This window comes from Harpegnathos saltator, unplaced genomic scaffold, assembly GCF_003227715.2.
Source record: "Harpegnathos saltator strain DR-91 unplaced genomic scaffold, Hsal_v8.6 scaffold37, whole genome shotgun sequence".
NCBI lineage: Eukaryota > Metazoa > Arthropoda > Insecta > Hymenoptera > Formicidae > Harpegnathos > Harpegnathos saltator.
The window spans coordinates 547682-563519 of record NW_020230172.1 but is presented as its reverse complement, the minus strand read 5'-3'; the positions used below and the strand labels follow the sequence as shown (position 1 = coordinate 563519).

The 15838-nt window shown below is 53.5% G+C and overlaps 1 protein-coding gene across 1 annotated transcript in view; it reads right to left on the bottom strand.

Moving 5' to 3' along the window:
• Positions 1–4046: 4046 nt before the first annotated feature.
• LOC105188765 (mucin-4) overlaps positions 4047–15838 on the bottom strand; it is a 45628-nt gene continuing 33836 nt past the window's right edge. Inside the window, exon 3 of the mRNA XM_011150397.3 lies at positions 4047–9080. Coding sequence (XP_011148699.1) covers positions 6508–9080 — 2573 coding nt within the window. The 3' untranslated portion in view covers positions 4047–6507. The remainder of the gene's footprint in view (positions 9081–15838) is intronic.

Sequence of the window (15838 nt, the reverse complement as noted above, 5' to 3'; positions counted from 1 at the left end):
AGACGGCGGACGGGTAGGCGAGAGAGGTACCGGTGCGGCCCTCCTCCTCCTCCCCCCTTCGTACCCTGGGCCCTTTATCTCGCCGGCTTTTTTCCCGTGGGCCCCGGGCCCCTGTCCTCCGCCAGAGATTTATGCTACCGACATTGAAACTAAATTACGCTATAAATTAACCTTAAATTCGTGCTTTCGATGCGTCCCGATCTACCCGCCTTCCGCGCGTCCCCGGACGCACTCAGCCGGACCTGGGTTCGTTCGCCGTCGACCTCGGCGACATTTCTGATCCTCGCCTGCCTGCCTGCCTTCCTCCCCCTCGCTCCTCGCCGCTCCCGCTAGCCGCGTCCGTTAGTTCGCTCTCGCGCAAGTGTAATTAAATGACGGACGGACGAACAATGAAACATTTGTTTAGACCGACGGGGTGACAGCCTCCGAGCTCCTCGTTGATCCTCGCACGTGATCGTGATTGGCGTTTTCAGGCTCGTGCATCCTCGACGGCAGACTCACGGTCGATTCAGGACATCGTCCTGCGCCTGCCTCTCGCGCGTTGCTTCTATGCGCATTTATTTATCTTTATTAGAGACGAAGGCTCTCTCTCTCTTTCTCTCTCTCTCTCTCTCTCTCTCTCTCTCTCTCTCTCTCTCGCCTGTCGGTATTGGGAGAGGGTCGTACATTTCATTCGCTATCGATTCGAACGTTCCCATCTTGCATTCGCTTGTCCATCCAGCCGGGATTATAATCTAAAGGGGAGGGGGGGAGGGAGCGATTTTTATTCTCGGCGACGAGGTCGCAGGTAAATACGTCTGCTCCTTGGCGAGCAACGGAGCAAAGCGCGCGTCCGGATTTGAACCCGCAATCAAGTTGCACGGGACTGGACGCGGGCACGTGTAACCAATTCGTCACGTAATAGCGGCCGGCCGATTTGTATCAAAGAGGCCCACTTTGATATGAAACTCGCGTGAAATGGCGCGATCGAGTGATCCGGCGTCGTAAATCAGGCAGGCGCGCGGCAGCTAATAATCGGCGGAATTTACGGGACCGCAAACATTGCGCGCGCGCGCGTGCGTGCGAAACTGCAAGCGCAATCAGTCCGCGCACGGGAAATTTGTCATTCGCGCGTGTGCGTGTGCGTGCGTGTAGCCAGTTTGGCCGCGTCGATTAAGGATAATCGGAACAAACGAGCGCGACGCGCGAGTTTATACAGGCCGCGTGACGCTTTGTCGCGCAAAAGACCTGCCCGTATTAATTACCGATTACCGTTCAATCGTGTTTGCTCAGCATATCTCGATCTCTCCGTCTCGACCCGTCGCGCGATCCTCGCTCCTGCATCCTTTTTTTTTGCGCGGGCGCACCGCGCGACTACGGCGCGGATTAGAAAGCGCAACGGCGGCGCACGCCGGACGAAGGAGAGGAACACGCGTGTGCCCTGTCGCGGCCATAATTGATAACGATCGCGCGCACTTACGCGTCCGCAACGGAGGCCGCCGAGGCGGAAGGCCGCGAGGGTGAAACGGCTTCCGCGCGCTCTCGCGAAGCGAAGCGCGGCGACACACAGGAGATCCGACGATTTGTTACGATTTTAATGGTCGCTTTTAAACAGCGCTTTTAACGAGCCTGCTCGATGCACTCGCGTCGGCGTCGCGCGAAATTTATGATCTTCCGCGGTACCGTAAGATCGTTATCGGTATAACTTCATCGTCGTCAACGGCCGACCCTGAACGCGTCTCGTGCGCTTGTCTATGCCTCGGCTCCCTTTGACGGCTGCATCCCGTTAGAATCGCGGAGCGTCAAAGTCCCGACGTAATTTACGACTGCTGCGTGCGCGCGCGCGCGCGCGTGTGTGTGTGTGTATACGCACACCAGACCCGCTCGATGAGCATATAATGGGGGATGACAACGATAGTTGTGCGCTGATCGCTCGCAACAATGGGTTGGCAAGATTATTACATTTTAATAATTACACAACAGTCGTGTCGATAACGCCTTGATAACGCGATTAGGTCGCTCTCTTCTTTTCCTCCTCGTGCACCGCCGTTGTCTTCTTTCGAGATTGAGAGGTAGAGGAGCGCACGGATGGACCAAAGGCGGGTCGGGAGACGCCTCGGCTCGATAATAAGATACTTTATTAATAAAACAGAAGAATCAACAGAACGCGTGACCGTCAGGTACAATTTATCATACGTAAACTTAATGCGCGCGCGCGCGCGCGCGCGGTCAGGCGACGCGCGTGCGAACGTAACGCCGAGTGCGTAAAATGTGATTGCGCGATGCGGCGATGCTCCATCTCTATCGCCTCTCTCTTTCTCTGTTTTTTTTTTTCTTTTTCTCTGCTCTCTCTGCCGCCTCTTTTTCTCCCTCACATCGCCGGGTACGTAGAATTGATTTATATATAAATACGTATGCGTATAATATATGTTTATATGCATTATACGTATAATATATATCTATGTATATATCTCATGTGTATGCGTGAGTATATTTATATAGTATATTGCCGTGTGGATGCGCGCGTAACACTGCGAGTGTCGCGACTACACGCCTAATTACGATCGCTACGAGCAAGTAGGGGGGGGGGGGGATCGTGATGCGGTCGGTGATCTGTGTGTTAGTACGTACGCGATATGTTTGGTAACTGGTAGAGTGTAAGACTAGTGTTAATGTAAGTTTCACATCGGCGCGCCTATAAGTGGAAGTGGATGTGTGCGGGCGATTCGCCTTACAGAGAGCGTTGCGGAAGCACGCGAATCGAGGACCGTCCGTCCGCTTCGCGAGTCCGCGGAACGACGGATACGACGGGCAGATGGGCAGAGCCGCGTCGATCTCACCTCGATAAATCGCGAACAAACACTCGCGGATGCTCCTTCGCGTCTCGCGAACGTCGTTCGACATAGCGAGATCCGCGAGGCCCGGGGAGCGTGTCGGAAATTGGACTGCCACGGCAGACGGCTACGTGAGAACAACGATATTCGGGAGATTCCGGTGCTGTCGATCGGTGTTGCGGTAAACGTAAGTAGTAAGTCCTATGGGACGCGGCAATGTATGCGATAAATGAGCAGATCGTAATGGATAAACCGGAGATTCGATTGAGAACGGAAAGCCTCGAGAGTCGAGCATCGAGCGGCAGATTGGTGTAAACTTAGGCGTGACACGAATCCTCCTCTCGCGAGCGCATCTTCGTGTGTCGATACAAGTCGAGAAACGAGCACAATCGCGCGCAAAATGAAGAGAAAACAAACACACACAAAGGCTGCTCTTTTGCTTTAATCTTTACCGCATTTGAGACTTTCCGTTTCTTCGACCTACATCTAGCGCAATAAATACGACACTAAAGAAAAGTCTACTCTTAACATTCAACTTCATAAATTACATCTACAACCATCATACGTGCGTAGGACATCTCAGAAGACGCCGGAAGCCCTACTTTGCGAGCGGTATGTAATAAATATATGAATTCGCCTCGTCATAGCGGCGTATCGATCGGGAAATTTTAGCAAGTTGTACTTCGCAAGTGTACATGTAATACGGTGATGTTGCGTCTCGAGTTGAAATTTTGGCTCCTCACATTAATCCCGCAAATATTGGCCAACTTGAAGGATCAATAGAGAACCTCCAAGTGTAACACTATTGTCCTACCGTGATGCTGCAAATGCTCGTAAATTGCTGTTCTTCCTACGCTAAAGAAGCAATTATTCAAAAGTTATTTAATATTTGATTACCTCAACATTCTACTCGCACTTAACCTTTATCCAAAAGGTAAGCTGTAATAAGATAAATAAATAAATAAGGATAAATAAATAAAGATAAATAAATATAGTATAAATAAAAAAATATAAATAATATATAATATTCAGCAAAAACCTTGCTCAACTACAGTCTGCGCATAATGTGATGGGATGAGCTCGCCTAAAATGGCATCCCGTCGAAGATCCAATCAATCACCGTCTGAATCAATCGACAATTTTGTCGCAACACCGCGCGCGGGAATGTAATGCTGGACAATATTATAATTTACGCCTCCACTGTCCAGTATCACGCACCGCGCGCCGTTTCTCGTCGCCGAGAAACTGTCATTTGATTGAAACATTCTCGGTGAGATTCCATTTTAGAGGAACCTATCGCCAATTTCTTCTTTTATTAATAATGTGAAATTTCACATAATTATCTACGAAACAGGCTTTTCCGCTCAGTTTGATAAAATCTACCTGCGTACGACATGCGCGACAACTCAGACAACTCTCCGTACGTACCTCAAGATTCTCTAGTCGTTCAAGTTTGACGAAGTTTGCAGAGTTAATAAGCGAACCCAAATTTCAAACTCGGATTCGTTCCCGTTCTGTTAATATCACGAGAAATTGATTTCACCGAAAGACCGATGTTAATCAAGACGCAAAATTGCGGAACCGTTTCCGGGTGGAAGATTTTGCAAGATCGCAACGAATGGCACCGATTCTTTTTCGGCAAGCCGAAAGCTTGCGAGCTTTAGCTGAAGCGCAAGCCAGCCTGAAATTCGCCGAGGAGAGCTCGCGACTTCTGAGACATCCTGTACTTCTCCCGCACTCAACTATGTCGTACAATAAATAATATTGTTTTATGCGTATAGCACGTAAGCTTCGCGTCTGCGTCACGATCAAACGATCGTCCGGACCGGTCCGCCGCGCAGATCCGAGACGGGATAAATAAAATCGCTCGGCGACAACCGTGACCGAGAGTTCGTTCGATACTTGAGTCGCGAAGGAAAGCGCACGGGCGATTCGAGTGACGTCGTGACGAGTGCACGAGTGAAACGCACCGAATATGCACCGATGATTCACCCGCGATAACTATCGCCGCGGACGCGACGAACGGGTCGTGCAGCGCGATCCGAATCGCCGAGCGATCGCTTAGTCCGCGCAGACACGCGTGTAACACGTATATATAATTACGCCTTTTGCATATTCACGTATATACGTACGTAATGTTATGTATACTGGCACATATGAAATTGGCGCGCTTTTCTCATCGTGGATGAAAGCGTGGCAGGACACGGAGAACCGCCTGGTTGAGCCTCTATTATGGTGGCAGCGAGAGAGTATCTGTTTTTTTTTCTCTTTTTCTTTTTTTCTTCACGATATCTTTTTTTCATAGGATATACTCTCACAGAATATTTTTCCTCCTATTTTTCTCTTCTCTCTTTTTTTTTCTTCTTCTTTTTTTTTTTTTACCACCGCCAATGACAATCATTGATCTCGAATGTGAACACAATGAAAACAATAAATGTGGGCGCGACGATCACACCGAGATTACCGCTACGAAAGTGATCTTTCCATGCGTGCGACCGCGAGAGACTACGAGATGGCCACAAATTCGCGTGCACGCGAGCACACGTGGGCGACACGTGTGACGCGATTTTATCCGGGGGGGATGCGGGGATTTGTTCATCTCGCGACAAAGGTCCACGTCAGATCTCGCCGGGACGATCTCATCGCGTGGATTTGCGTGCGCGCAAATTCGCGACCAGTCCGCATCGATGCGTCACGAGACGCAGAGTCTGAAAAGTACCAAGAAGTGTCGTTCATTGCGCCGCTAATTGTCTCGGATCTCTCGCCTCGATCTGCCGCACGATTCTAGTCTCGTTGCCGATCGAACTGTCGCGAGTGACCGTTCAGGGCACGCAGGGCACGTACGGATACGTGTAATAAATTAAATTAAACGAGAGAACAACCTACATTAAGCGAAATAAATAATGAACGATCTGCGGATTAAATTATTCATGATAATAATAAAATATGCATCGATGTAACGATCATAATAATGGTACGTAAATGAGCGTGACCAAGCACATCGGGTCGTGTGTCTCGATGTAGCAAATAAATTATTGACACGACAAACATGTCTCCCGGTTTTCATGCGCACTTCGCGGCGCTTTTAAGCTGGTTGATCTACAGCGGACGTCGCCGTATCGCTCGGAGGGGGTTTGTCCGCGATGGATGGGAGCGCGATGTGTGTGCGTAAAAATAAAAGCGGAATAAAAACGGAAATGTACATAAAGAGCAGGCACTCAGAGTATCACGGAACGATGAGGGCGGAACGAAAAATCGATGAAGCGAGACCGCGTAAAATTCGGCGCGCCTCGTTCGCCGTTCGCGCGTGTTAAACGTGTTTACGCTCTCGTCTCCCAGGTAGCTCTCACGTTGGAAAAAGTTGCGTGAGAGATCAGGCCACGGGGACTTTTTCCATGCCCAACTCGCGCCGACCACCGGCGGCCTGTGTGTGACTTTCGGCTGTCGATTTTCACCCAACGACTCGCAGAGCGTGGGCCGCGCGTAGCAACGAATAAGTCGATTTCATCCCTAAGTAGCTTTTTCACCCCTACTGACGGAGAACGCGGCGTCGGCTGCCGCGTTCAGCCGCGCCGTCGCGACGCAGGGGAGCCCGCGCGCGCAGGTGTCGTCGTCGTCCTCCTACCACGATCCGCCCGCCGAGAGAAGCTTGGTCCTTCTAGGAGAACTGCTGTCGCAAAACGGCGGATCCTTCTTAATTGATCTCAACGCTCGTGACCGAGTTGGCGCGACGCTCGTCCTCCGTCACCGTGTCGCTCGAGGGCGACACGGTGAAACCTTCCAAGCCGCTCTCGACGAGGCTCATGAGGCTGTCGTGTTGCGGCGAGAACGCGCGCTTCTCGGCACGGGCTTTCTCCTCTAGCTTCCTCTTCTCGGCGGCCGGGTCGACGGCGCCGTTTTTCGTGTTTTGCCAAATCAGCTGCTCCAACTTGGACAGCTGTCGCTCCGTCATGTTTTCCACGACTTCGTTGTTCTCGAACGGCAAGATATGCTTCTTCACCGTGGGCCGGTAAGTCTTCACCTTCGAGTGACCTTGAATTATATGATACATCGGGCCGCTGATCGGCTTGTCCGGCTGTTTGTAGTGCGAGAAGATCGGGTCGGTGGTCAGGCTGGGGGCGGTCGTGGTTCGCGGAGGGGTAATCGACGAGGACGCGAACGTCGGGCTGCTCTTGGAGGTCTCCTCAGTGCTGAGGATCTTCACCAATGGCGTCTGACTGGGGGGTCTCGTGCTCTCCTGGTGGTCGGTATCCACGGTGGACGTGTAGTATTCCACGGTCGACGAAACCATGGTCGGCGTGAAGGGTACCGAGGTGGTCATTGAATTTATGATCGTCGCGAGCAATCGGGAGGGTCGATGGTCGGCCGACTGCTCGGACTCGGACTCGGACTCGGTAGTCTGCATACTCATGGTTGACGTCGGCGGCGGGCTGGTGAACGTCACGGGGAACGGCTGTGGAGGTCTCTGGTGAGTTTCCATGCTCGGCGGAGGTCCCATCATGGTCTTCATGGGTGGCGGGTGCATGTGCGCCATAGGAGGCGACATGTGGGACATCGATGAAGGCGGTTGGGAGCCTGGATGCATGCTACCGAGGAAGTGCATCGTGGCGTAATTCGGCCTGGCTTGAGAGTGCATCATGGATTGAGAGCTCGCTTGCGGAAGTACGAACATGTGCATAGGGTTGCTCACGTGCCTGGGGGGCTGAATCGGGGCGGAAGGTGGATGCAGCGACTGATGAGGCAGCTGAGAGGGTGGTAGCATTTTGTTCAGTATAGTTGAGGTGGCGGAGGGGCGAGTCTCGGTGATCGGTGAGCTCGTCACCGCGTTCCTCGTCAGTTGTGCTTGCGTTTTCGGCGCCTGATTCGTCGTCTTCGTCATCTCAGACGTGATGGGATTGCCCAATGCATTGTTGAGCGTCGTTGGCGGGTCGGACGAACTCGAGGAGAGGTTCTTGTCCACGTAGTTGGTCGGCATCACCACAGTGACGGGACCTTTCTTCGCCTTGTGTGTTTCCAGGTTCGCCATAGTGGACGGCGAGTTGGCCAAGACGATGTGCATCTTTTGCGTCTCGGTCACGGCTTCCTCCGCCTGCTCTTGCTCCTCTTCTTGGCCGGTGGAGTCCGTAATAGTGGTGGACGAGACAGTGGAGCTCTGCGCGACGCTCTCCGACGTCGAGGACGTCGCATCGGTGTTGATTTCCTTCTGACCCACCACGACCTCCTCGTTCTCGTTGTTGTTACCGTCCACGATGATGTTCGCGTTCTGCCCGATGATGACCTCATGATTGCTCGACGCCGCCGCCGCCGCGTGGTAATCAGCTTCGTAATGGTCTCTGGGATAATCCGAGGTCTGCCATGTGACCTGGCTGACGTCCGGGAAGCCGGTGGACGACGAAGAGGTGGGTCCGTTATTGCCGAGCCACCCGCCGGTCAGAGTTTGCGTGGACTGATAGATCAGGTTGGACTTCTCGAAGGATACGGACGGCGCGGTGGTCGCCTCGTACCTCGACCTCGTGCTTTGCGACGCGGTCGGTGTATAGACGCTCTTGACGGTCTCCGCTTGGGATACCGCGACAGCCTTGTTCGGCAACGTCTTCGAAGTGGAGTACGGCTTTGACGAGGGCACAGAAGAGTAGTGTCCGTAATCCTTGGAGGGCGTTCCGTGATACTGAGCGGCGTCCTGCAGGAGTGGTCCCTCCTCCGTTTGCGTGCTGAACGGCTGAGATGTATCCGCGTAACCGATTACCTTATCCTTGGACAAGCCGACGTTGTAGCTAGTGGACGTCTCGGCTTTCTGGATCATCGGCGGCGGCATCATCATGGTGTACGGCTTCATCTTCTGATTGTAGTACGAACTGGGGTAGTAGCTCGGCGGTAATCGGTTCTGATTCCTGTAGTCCATCAAACCGTTCCTGAAGCTGGTGTTACGCACGACCTTGGGCGGCTCAGCGCCGCTGCTGCCAGTGAACTCGTTCCTGTACGGCGCATCTTGGCTGGTTCGTGTGAACTTCGGGCTATCCATGAACTGGAAGTACTGTTCGGGTATCTTCGGGCTGGTCTTCTTCGCGGTGACGCCCAGCACGAGAATGTCGCGCTTCGACGAGGGTTCGGTGGTGTGCGAGTTCAGCCAGTACTGCACCCTGTCGAGAACGGGCGGCACATAGTCGAAGGTCGGGTTGTTCTTGAGCGGGTCGCCGCGGCCCAGCGGCGTCCACTCGTCGTAGTCTATCCGGGGCGAGAACACCCGCGACCGGCTGAAGTTCTGGCCTGCGAACAGAAATTTCGAGGGGTCGTCGTGACCGATTAAAGCCGGCGGGATTCATCGCGGGTCAACGACGGCGAGAAACTCCGGCCTCGGGTCACAGGGCGCGCAGGTGACGCGAGGAGGACCGCGGCGATAGAGAGAGAGTCGCGTCAATTGCGACTCGAATCGGCGAGTAAAACGAGAACTTGATACATTGAATAATGTGGCCCGTCGTCGTGATTAATTGTTCTTAATTTCGTTATAACGCTCGCTCGCTCGCGCTTACGCGTCCCGATTGATTTATCCTTTACCGGCATCACTAGCGTCACGATTCTCTAGGCTGCGCGAATTTATGGGTCGCTGCGTGTATACACGCGAGAGATGCCGCGAGGTGCGCCGCGGTGCGCCGACGATTCGATGAGAGAGAATCGACGGACGCGCTCTCGCGCGCGCTCGCGCGCGCTCGCGGATAGTCGTCGTATAAATTCACACGTCCCGTGAATACGCGATATCTCGCGTAACAGCGAGCGCGTCTACGTGGCCGTACTTTCGTTTAACGTCATCGTCAAGCCAGGCTCTACATGGCGAAGCAGCACTCGATACCGCCCCGTTGTGCGATACGTATGCCGCCTCTCATCGCCCGGTGATCTCGCCACGGAGAACGGCCGTAAAATTCGCGCGCGGACGATGCTTTCAATCTGCGCTATCTGAAATTACCTGTTCCTCGGGAACGTTCAATGTTAAACCGTCGAAGACATCAGATTAGTAAATTTCTCTTTTCGCGTGCTGCTGGCGGCGCGTACCCGCCTGTCCCGTTTAAAGATACGAAGGGACGTTTCTCCACACACACACACACACACACGCACATGCACACGCACACGCACACACAGACGTCGTTTCACGATTCGATTGCAATCGCGAGGAATCGAGCGGAACAATTGGGTGCAAATTTTCGGAAGCAATTTCTATCGAGGTCTCTGCGAGCAGCGAACGTCTCTCTCATCTGTCACGGCGCGAGATATCCCCGAGAATAACCCCGCCGAAAAACGTCCGACGAACGCGCCACGTTAATTTTCCCAACGTTCGCTTGCGCGACGCGAAGCAACGGCACCCAAGATGATAACGTTAAGTAGTCCACCCCGTATCCCCACATCCGCTGCCCCGTGCGTTGCGACAAGACGGAGGAGGATCCTGTTACGAAGTTGCAATTCACGTCGTGTCGTATCTCGGCGGGGTTACAGCGACGTGGCGGGCACGAACCCATCCCCGCGGAATGAGCGCGCGCACATGAGGAGAGCTCTAGCAGGAGCGAGGGAACGAGGGGGAAGCGAGTCTCTCGCTTAACGAAATCCGAAGAGCAGGTAGAAGCGTCTCTCCTTTTCCGAAAGGGGGGCCACGCGGTTCATTAACCCTCCGATAAGCGGAATATCTGACTAGTTTCAATTTCACAGCTCAAGTTTCCAATTCCTCAGCGGGGACGGAGGCAAGCGAAGCGATATTTTCATCACACATCCGTGCATCGTGGAAACATTATACATATCTTGGACACTTTGTCATTTTTCCATTTTGAATAGACTCGAGTGGTGGCGAAAGTTTATTAATTGGGAACGGGTTAACGCGGGTAATCGCTCGTCGATCCGAATTCTATTGAAATTATGTTAACGCGTAGTAAACCGGGGGGATGATCCGGTGGTCCTGATCCGGTGGATCCGATATCGGGGCGGAAATCGAGAAAGATATTCGCCCGGCGCGTCATTACACGCGGAACATTAATAACCTCCCGCGATCTCTCAAGAATATTCGCAGCCGTGATTTCTCTTAGCTCGGTAGCGTGTCTGCGTATACGTTGCGCGTTTTATAATTAAATTTACGAGAAGAATCGACGCCAGAAAGACGCGCCTACCGGAGGGTTAAGTGAGACACATCGCTCACGGTCACGGTACACTACGCCTATAACGATCGGTTATCATCACGAGAGCGTGATTGCCGTTCGCACAGCACAGCGAGCGTTCTCGCCGAGCTGATCCGCCTTCGTGCGCGATTTATGAGAATAACGTCGCGAGCGGATAATTCTCGCGCGCGGAGACTTTCTCGGGTTTCCCATCGAGTGATTTTCCGGAATTTTCCTGCGTCCTTCGCGAGACGTCCGCGCACGCTCGTCGGTCGTCGCGGCTGCACGGGTCGCCGTGCAGGAACGAGCGAAAAGGCCCGTCCGCGAACGCGGATTCGCGCAGCCCCGCGGAACAACATGTGTCGAGAGAAATCGAGCGGTCGTCGTGCCGAACGTGCTGAACGCGGTCGCTCTGATATATCAGGAACACGCGGAATGACGTCGTTCACATTAGCCACGTGATTTGTCGGTTTCTCGCTGCGTGTGCTTGACATAGGCAGCGCTGCGCGCCGCGCGAAGCCGAGCGTTCGCGCGCTCGCGCGCGCAAGTGGTTGTTGGGCCGTAAAACAATATAATGACGAACTTTTCGTCTAATTCCCAGTCTCGTGAAGCTGAGCGCGTAATGTTACCGTAATTGGCCGCGGCCGTTCGCGGACGTTACTCGCGGACGTGTTACGCACGACGACGCGACGGAAGATTTCAAGCTTATACGTGGACGCGGATACCCAAGAAGACACTCCACTTCACTTACTCGCGTTCGCGCGTGTACGCCCAATATCTCATGAGAAAACGTCCCGATAATGGCCGCTCGAGAGTACACGTTTTCTCTCTGCCGGCATTATCGAGGCAATCGACGTTTCTATCTCTACCGCGGCCGAGCGCGCCGCCGTAAACGCGGTAGACGTCAGGCATTAAAGCACCCGGTGCCGCAGGTGCAGCGTAGCTATGCGCTGCGCCGCGCCGCGCCGCGCCGCGCCGCGGCGATACATAATGCTGACGGAAGTGCCACTGACATCTCGAGAGCCAGAAAGCTCCGACGGAGAGAAATCTCGCAGTCTCGTAATCGAGACGGATGTAGCAGCAGCGTCCCGGCAACTTTTGAAACGGCTGCGAAAATCCCCGCGCACCCCGCCGGAGTGGTGGCGGTTAGCGGGCGCGACATGTGCATTTTATGCGAACCTTCGACAGCTCTAATTCAAGGAGCAAGAATACGCGAGTCGAGACGGGCGCGGAAATTGACCCGCGAATACGATAGAAAAGCGTCCAGCGCAGTGTCACCGCCAGTTTTCCACGATAGCTCGTCCTGATTTTACGACAAGGAACGACAAGGAGTGGCGGGATTTTCAAAATATACATAAGCGAACAAATAACGAATGATTCAGAGATCACCGCTTGATGAATCCACATTAATGTTTGACAAAATTCGCGCTGGAGCGCCGAACGCTTCGCTCCGTATGATACGCGGTATGCTCGCTCGAGCCACGAAGTGTAATGTCCTACGGAAACTACTTCGACCCCCGTGCGACGTTATCCAATCTCGGAATGATGATGATGACAACGATGACAAGGACGAAGGGAGCGCGCGGGACGACGATCAACAACGTCGTCACCGTTAATCACAACCTCGCGCCTCGTCGGGGGAGTCGGAGGAGTATCACCGCGCTGTGTTATTTCGCCGCGGCGTCCGGTGCCTCATTACGACGTACGAACGACGAGCGTTGCGTCGTCGGGACGACGACGACGACGATGCCGACGATGTCTGAATGTTCCGCGCGGTAGCGACGGCAGCCTGCAGCCGCCGGCGGCCGAGTCATGTCGCATAAATACACGTGTCACGCCTCGGCGAATATACGCGCGCGCGACACGGCATGGTCAGATCTCTTCCGCCTCGTGCACGCCCTCCTCCTCCGTCTTTCTCTCACTCTCTCGTATTACCGGCCTGCATAATGCACAGTCGGATATCTGCGACCTCCGCAGTTTTGCGCGGGCATATTTCAAACGGGGGACAGGTGACGGCCTAAGTAATTTCTCGGGCTATATTACGGGCGAGGATTTTCGATCGGATCTCCGCCGGAAAGCGTAAACTAGACGCGCGAGAGTCTCTCGATTCTTCCTCCGCTGATTCTTCGTCTTGTCGCCGTTACGGCGGATGCGTGACGCCAAATTATCGTAGCCTTGCTCGGTCGAATTCTGTTTCGCCGAGTCGTAGGGTCGTCTCTAGGGTTTGCCCCTGTGTGCGAGCGACTCTTTTGCGCTCCCTCTTTTGCGTGGCGGTGGCAGCAGCTCCGATACATTGTTGTTTTTTAAATAATTGATGAATAACTTGTCGATAAATATACCTGACCTAACCGTCGCGTGACTCTTAATATCCCAGAATATCCACAGACTGCGCGTGATGGAAACTTAAGCGATAGATGTTGGAAATTTATAAATCGTAATTAGTTTAGCAAAAGTAATATCTTTATCAATATTGAGGAATCGCAGTTGTATGACTCTCGACTCGAATTTATCGAGCGATGTGTGATCGTCACTGTCCCGGAATAGCCACGGAATTGCGTAATACGAGCAAACGACAGGTATCTAAAATTCACGCGAAAGCATTCGTACTCTGTCAGCCCCCGCGGCAATTTCTTCGAGTTTCACATGTCCGACATGGCGCTGTGAAAAGCGAGAGACCACCTCGAGGCTCGGCGGGTCTTAAGCGCGGCGCGGTAGGCTATTTTCTAGAGAAATGCACCGCCAGTCGACAAGCGAGCAAAGATTCATTAAGGTTAAGAGCGTTGCCGGTCGTGCCGCGGTAATGGACTCGCGCAGCCGGGCTATCTTCCGAGATTTATAGTCGCGGCTCGCATTGCCCGCCGAAAAATACGCATCGGCACATCGCGCAGTGAATCATAGAAAATGGACATCCCCACCGGCCCGTATTTCCGCTGCGATCGTCCCTGTTTCTGCCTGCATATCGCCCGCACGCGCGCGCGCGAAATCTCGCGTTCCCTTTAATCAGCGGGAGAGCACGCGCGCGTAGTCGCGTGTCCTAAAATTTCCGCGACAATCGCGGAAAAGCGGCTCTTCTCGGCGTCACGTCGCTTCGGCGAGAGCACTCCGAAGAATACAGATGACGGGCACAAGGGCGGGGCAGCGGGGCAGCGGGGCGGTCGAGGGGTGAACTAAAAGAAAAGTTCAGCAATGCGAGAATGCACATGTAAGCGCGAGAGAGCTAAAAGCGACGCGAGTTATTCTCTGCCGTGGACTTTTATGCGCCGGGCTCACGCGTCATTGTTGGAAAATGAAGTGACGCGCGCGCTCGCGCTACATCCGCCACCGACTTCGGTTCGCGGGCGTGAATGCGACAGCTGGGCGAGAGCGAGCCCGGTGAGATAAAATGTCGGCGATTGTTACGGGGTTGCTGTTTCCTCTTATTATGCAAATGATCATTGCGCGAGTGCGCGAGGAAGAAGGCGCCGAAAGGCGGCGAGATGCAAAGCGGGAGATGAGGTAACGCGCGAATGTAACAAACCGAGCGCGAGCGCGGTGATATAAACGTGGGCCAGGAGAGCGAAATTTAAAATTTCACGAGAGAGAGAGAGAGAGAGAGAGAGAGAGAGAGAGAGAGACGTGCACGCGTGTGCCGAGCGCGCGGGACGAGCATCAATTTCGCTCGATGATTTACATAAAACCATTCGAATTTAATTATCGGATACGTTACAAGCTCTACATTAATATCGCATCGCCCGACGTGTTGCCCGCGTTGTTTGCCGCGCGTTTCATTCGCGCGATATCACACACGCGCTCGGGCATTTACACGGCACTTTTGCGTGAACGATCGGAGATTCGCTCGCTGGAAATTCACCGATCTAAGCCGCGCGATTGCTCGCCAGCCCGTTGTCTCCGCACGTAATTGCGTAAAATCTCCCGACGTCTAAGCGCAGCGTGAGAAAGAAAAGGAGGGAGAGAGGGAGAGAGAGAGAGAGAGAGAGAGAGAGAGAGAGAGAGAGAGATAAAGAGAAAAAGAGAAGAGTGGCAAAATCTCTCCCGGCACTTCGAACAAAGCGTGAGAAGCGAGCATAACGAGAGAGCTGCGGCACGAATGCATAAAGCCACCAAAAGCGTTATTATACTTTCGCCTGTGTGCGTGCATTTATGTCGCGGCTGCGCGTGGGATTATTTTCCCGCTCGTTTGTTCGTATTACGCTTATGCGACACATATTCTCGCGGTCGTGCCGCTTGTTTCGCTGGGAAGTGGTACAATGCCGAATGAAATCGAGCGTACAAAATGTACGCGCGCGTGGTCGTATCTTCTCCCTTTTAATTCCCCCGCCGCCGCCGCGGCCGCAGAGAGAAGCGTGCCATATGTTGCAGCCTATTAGAATCGACAACGCTATTCTACGCTCGCCGCAATTGCGCGCCGAGTGATATATATATATATATTATCGGGCTCGCTTATCGAATACACGCGCGCGTGCGCACACGCGCGAGCGATATTACGCGACATAATGGCCGGGACTTTTAGCAGAAATTGCGAGGAACACGAGCGCGCTGTATACGCGGAAAATCCGCAAACATGATGATTTTTCGCTGTATTTATATTGATGAGCGGTGGCGGCGGACGCGCGCGGCTCTCAGCCCTTTATCGAAGCTGAATGAGGCAAATCACACATGAGCGACAACCTTTACGCGCGGTTATCGAGTATTTTACTTTTGAAAGCTCACAATTAGCGTGCCGGGGCGCATGTGAATTTTCCGTCTCGGTTGGCTGATCGTGCACGGCTGAGCGCGCAAGCGCGGCCGCTGCCTTCCGCGCTCTCCCGTCTCTTCTCTCTGTTCCGAGATTTTCTCCCCAATATCTCGGCAGCCCGGAAGAAATTCCCGGATTTCGTGGGAAGTCTTGCG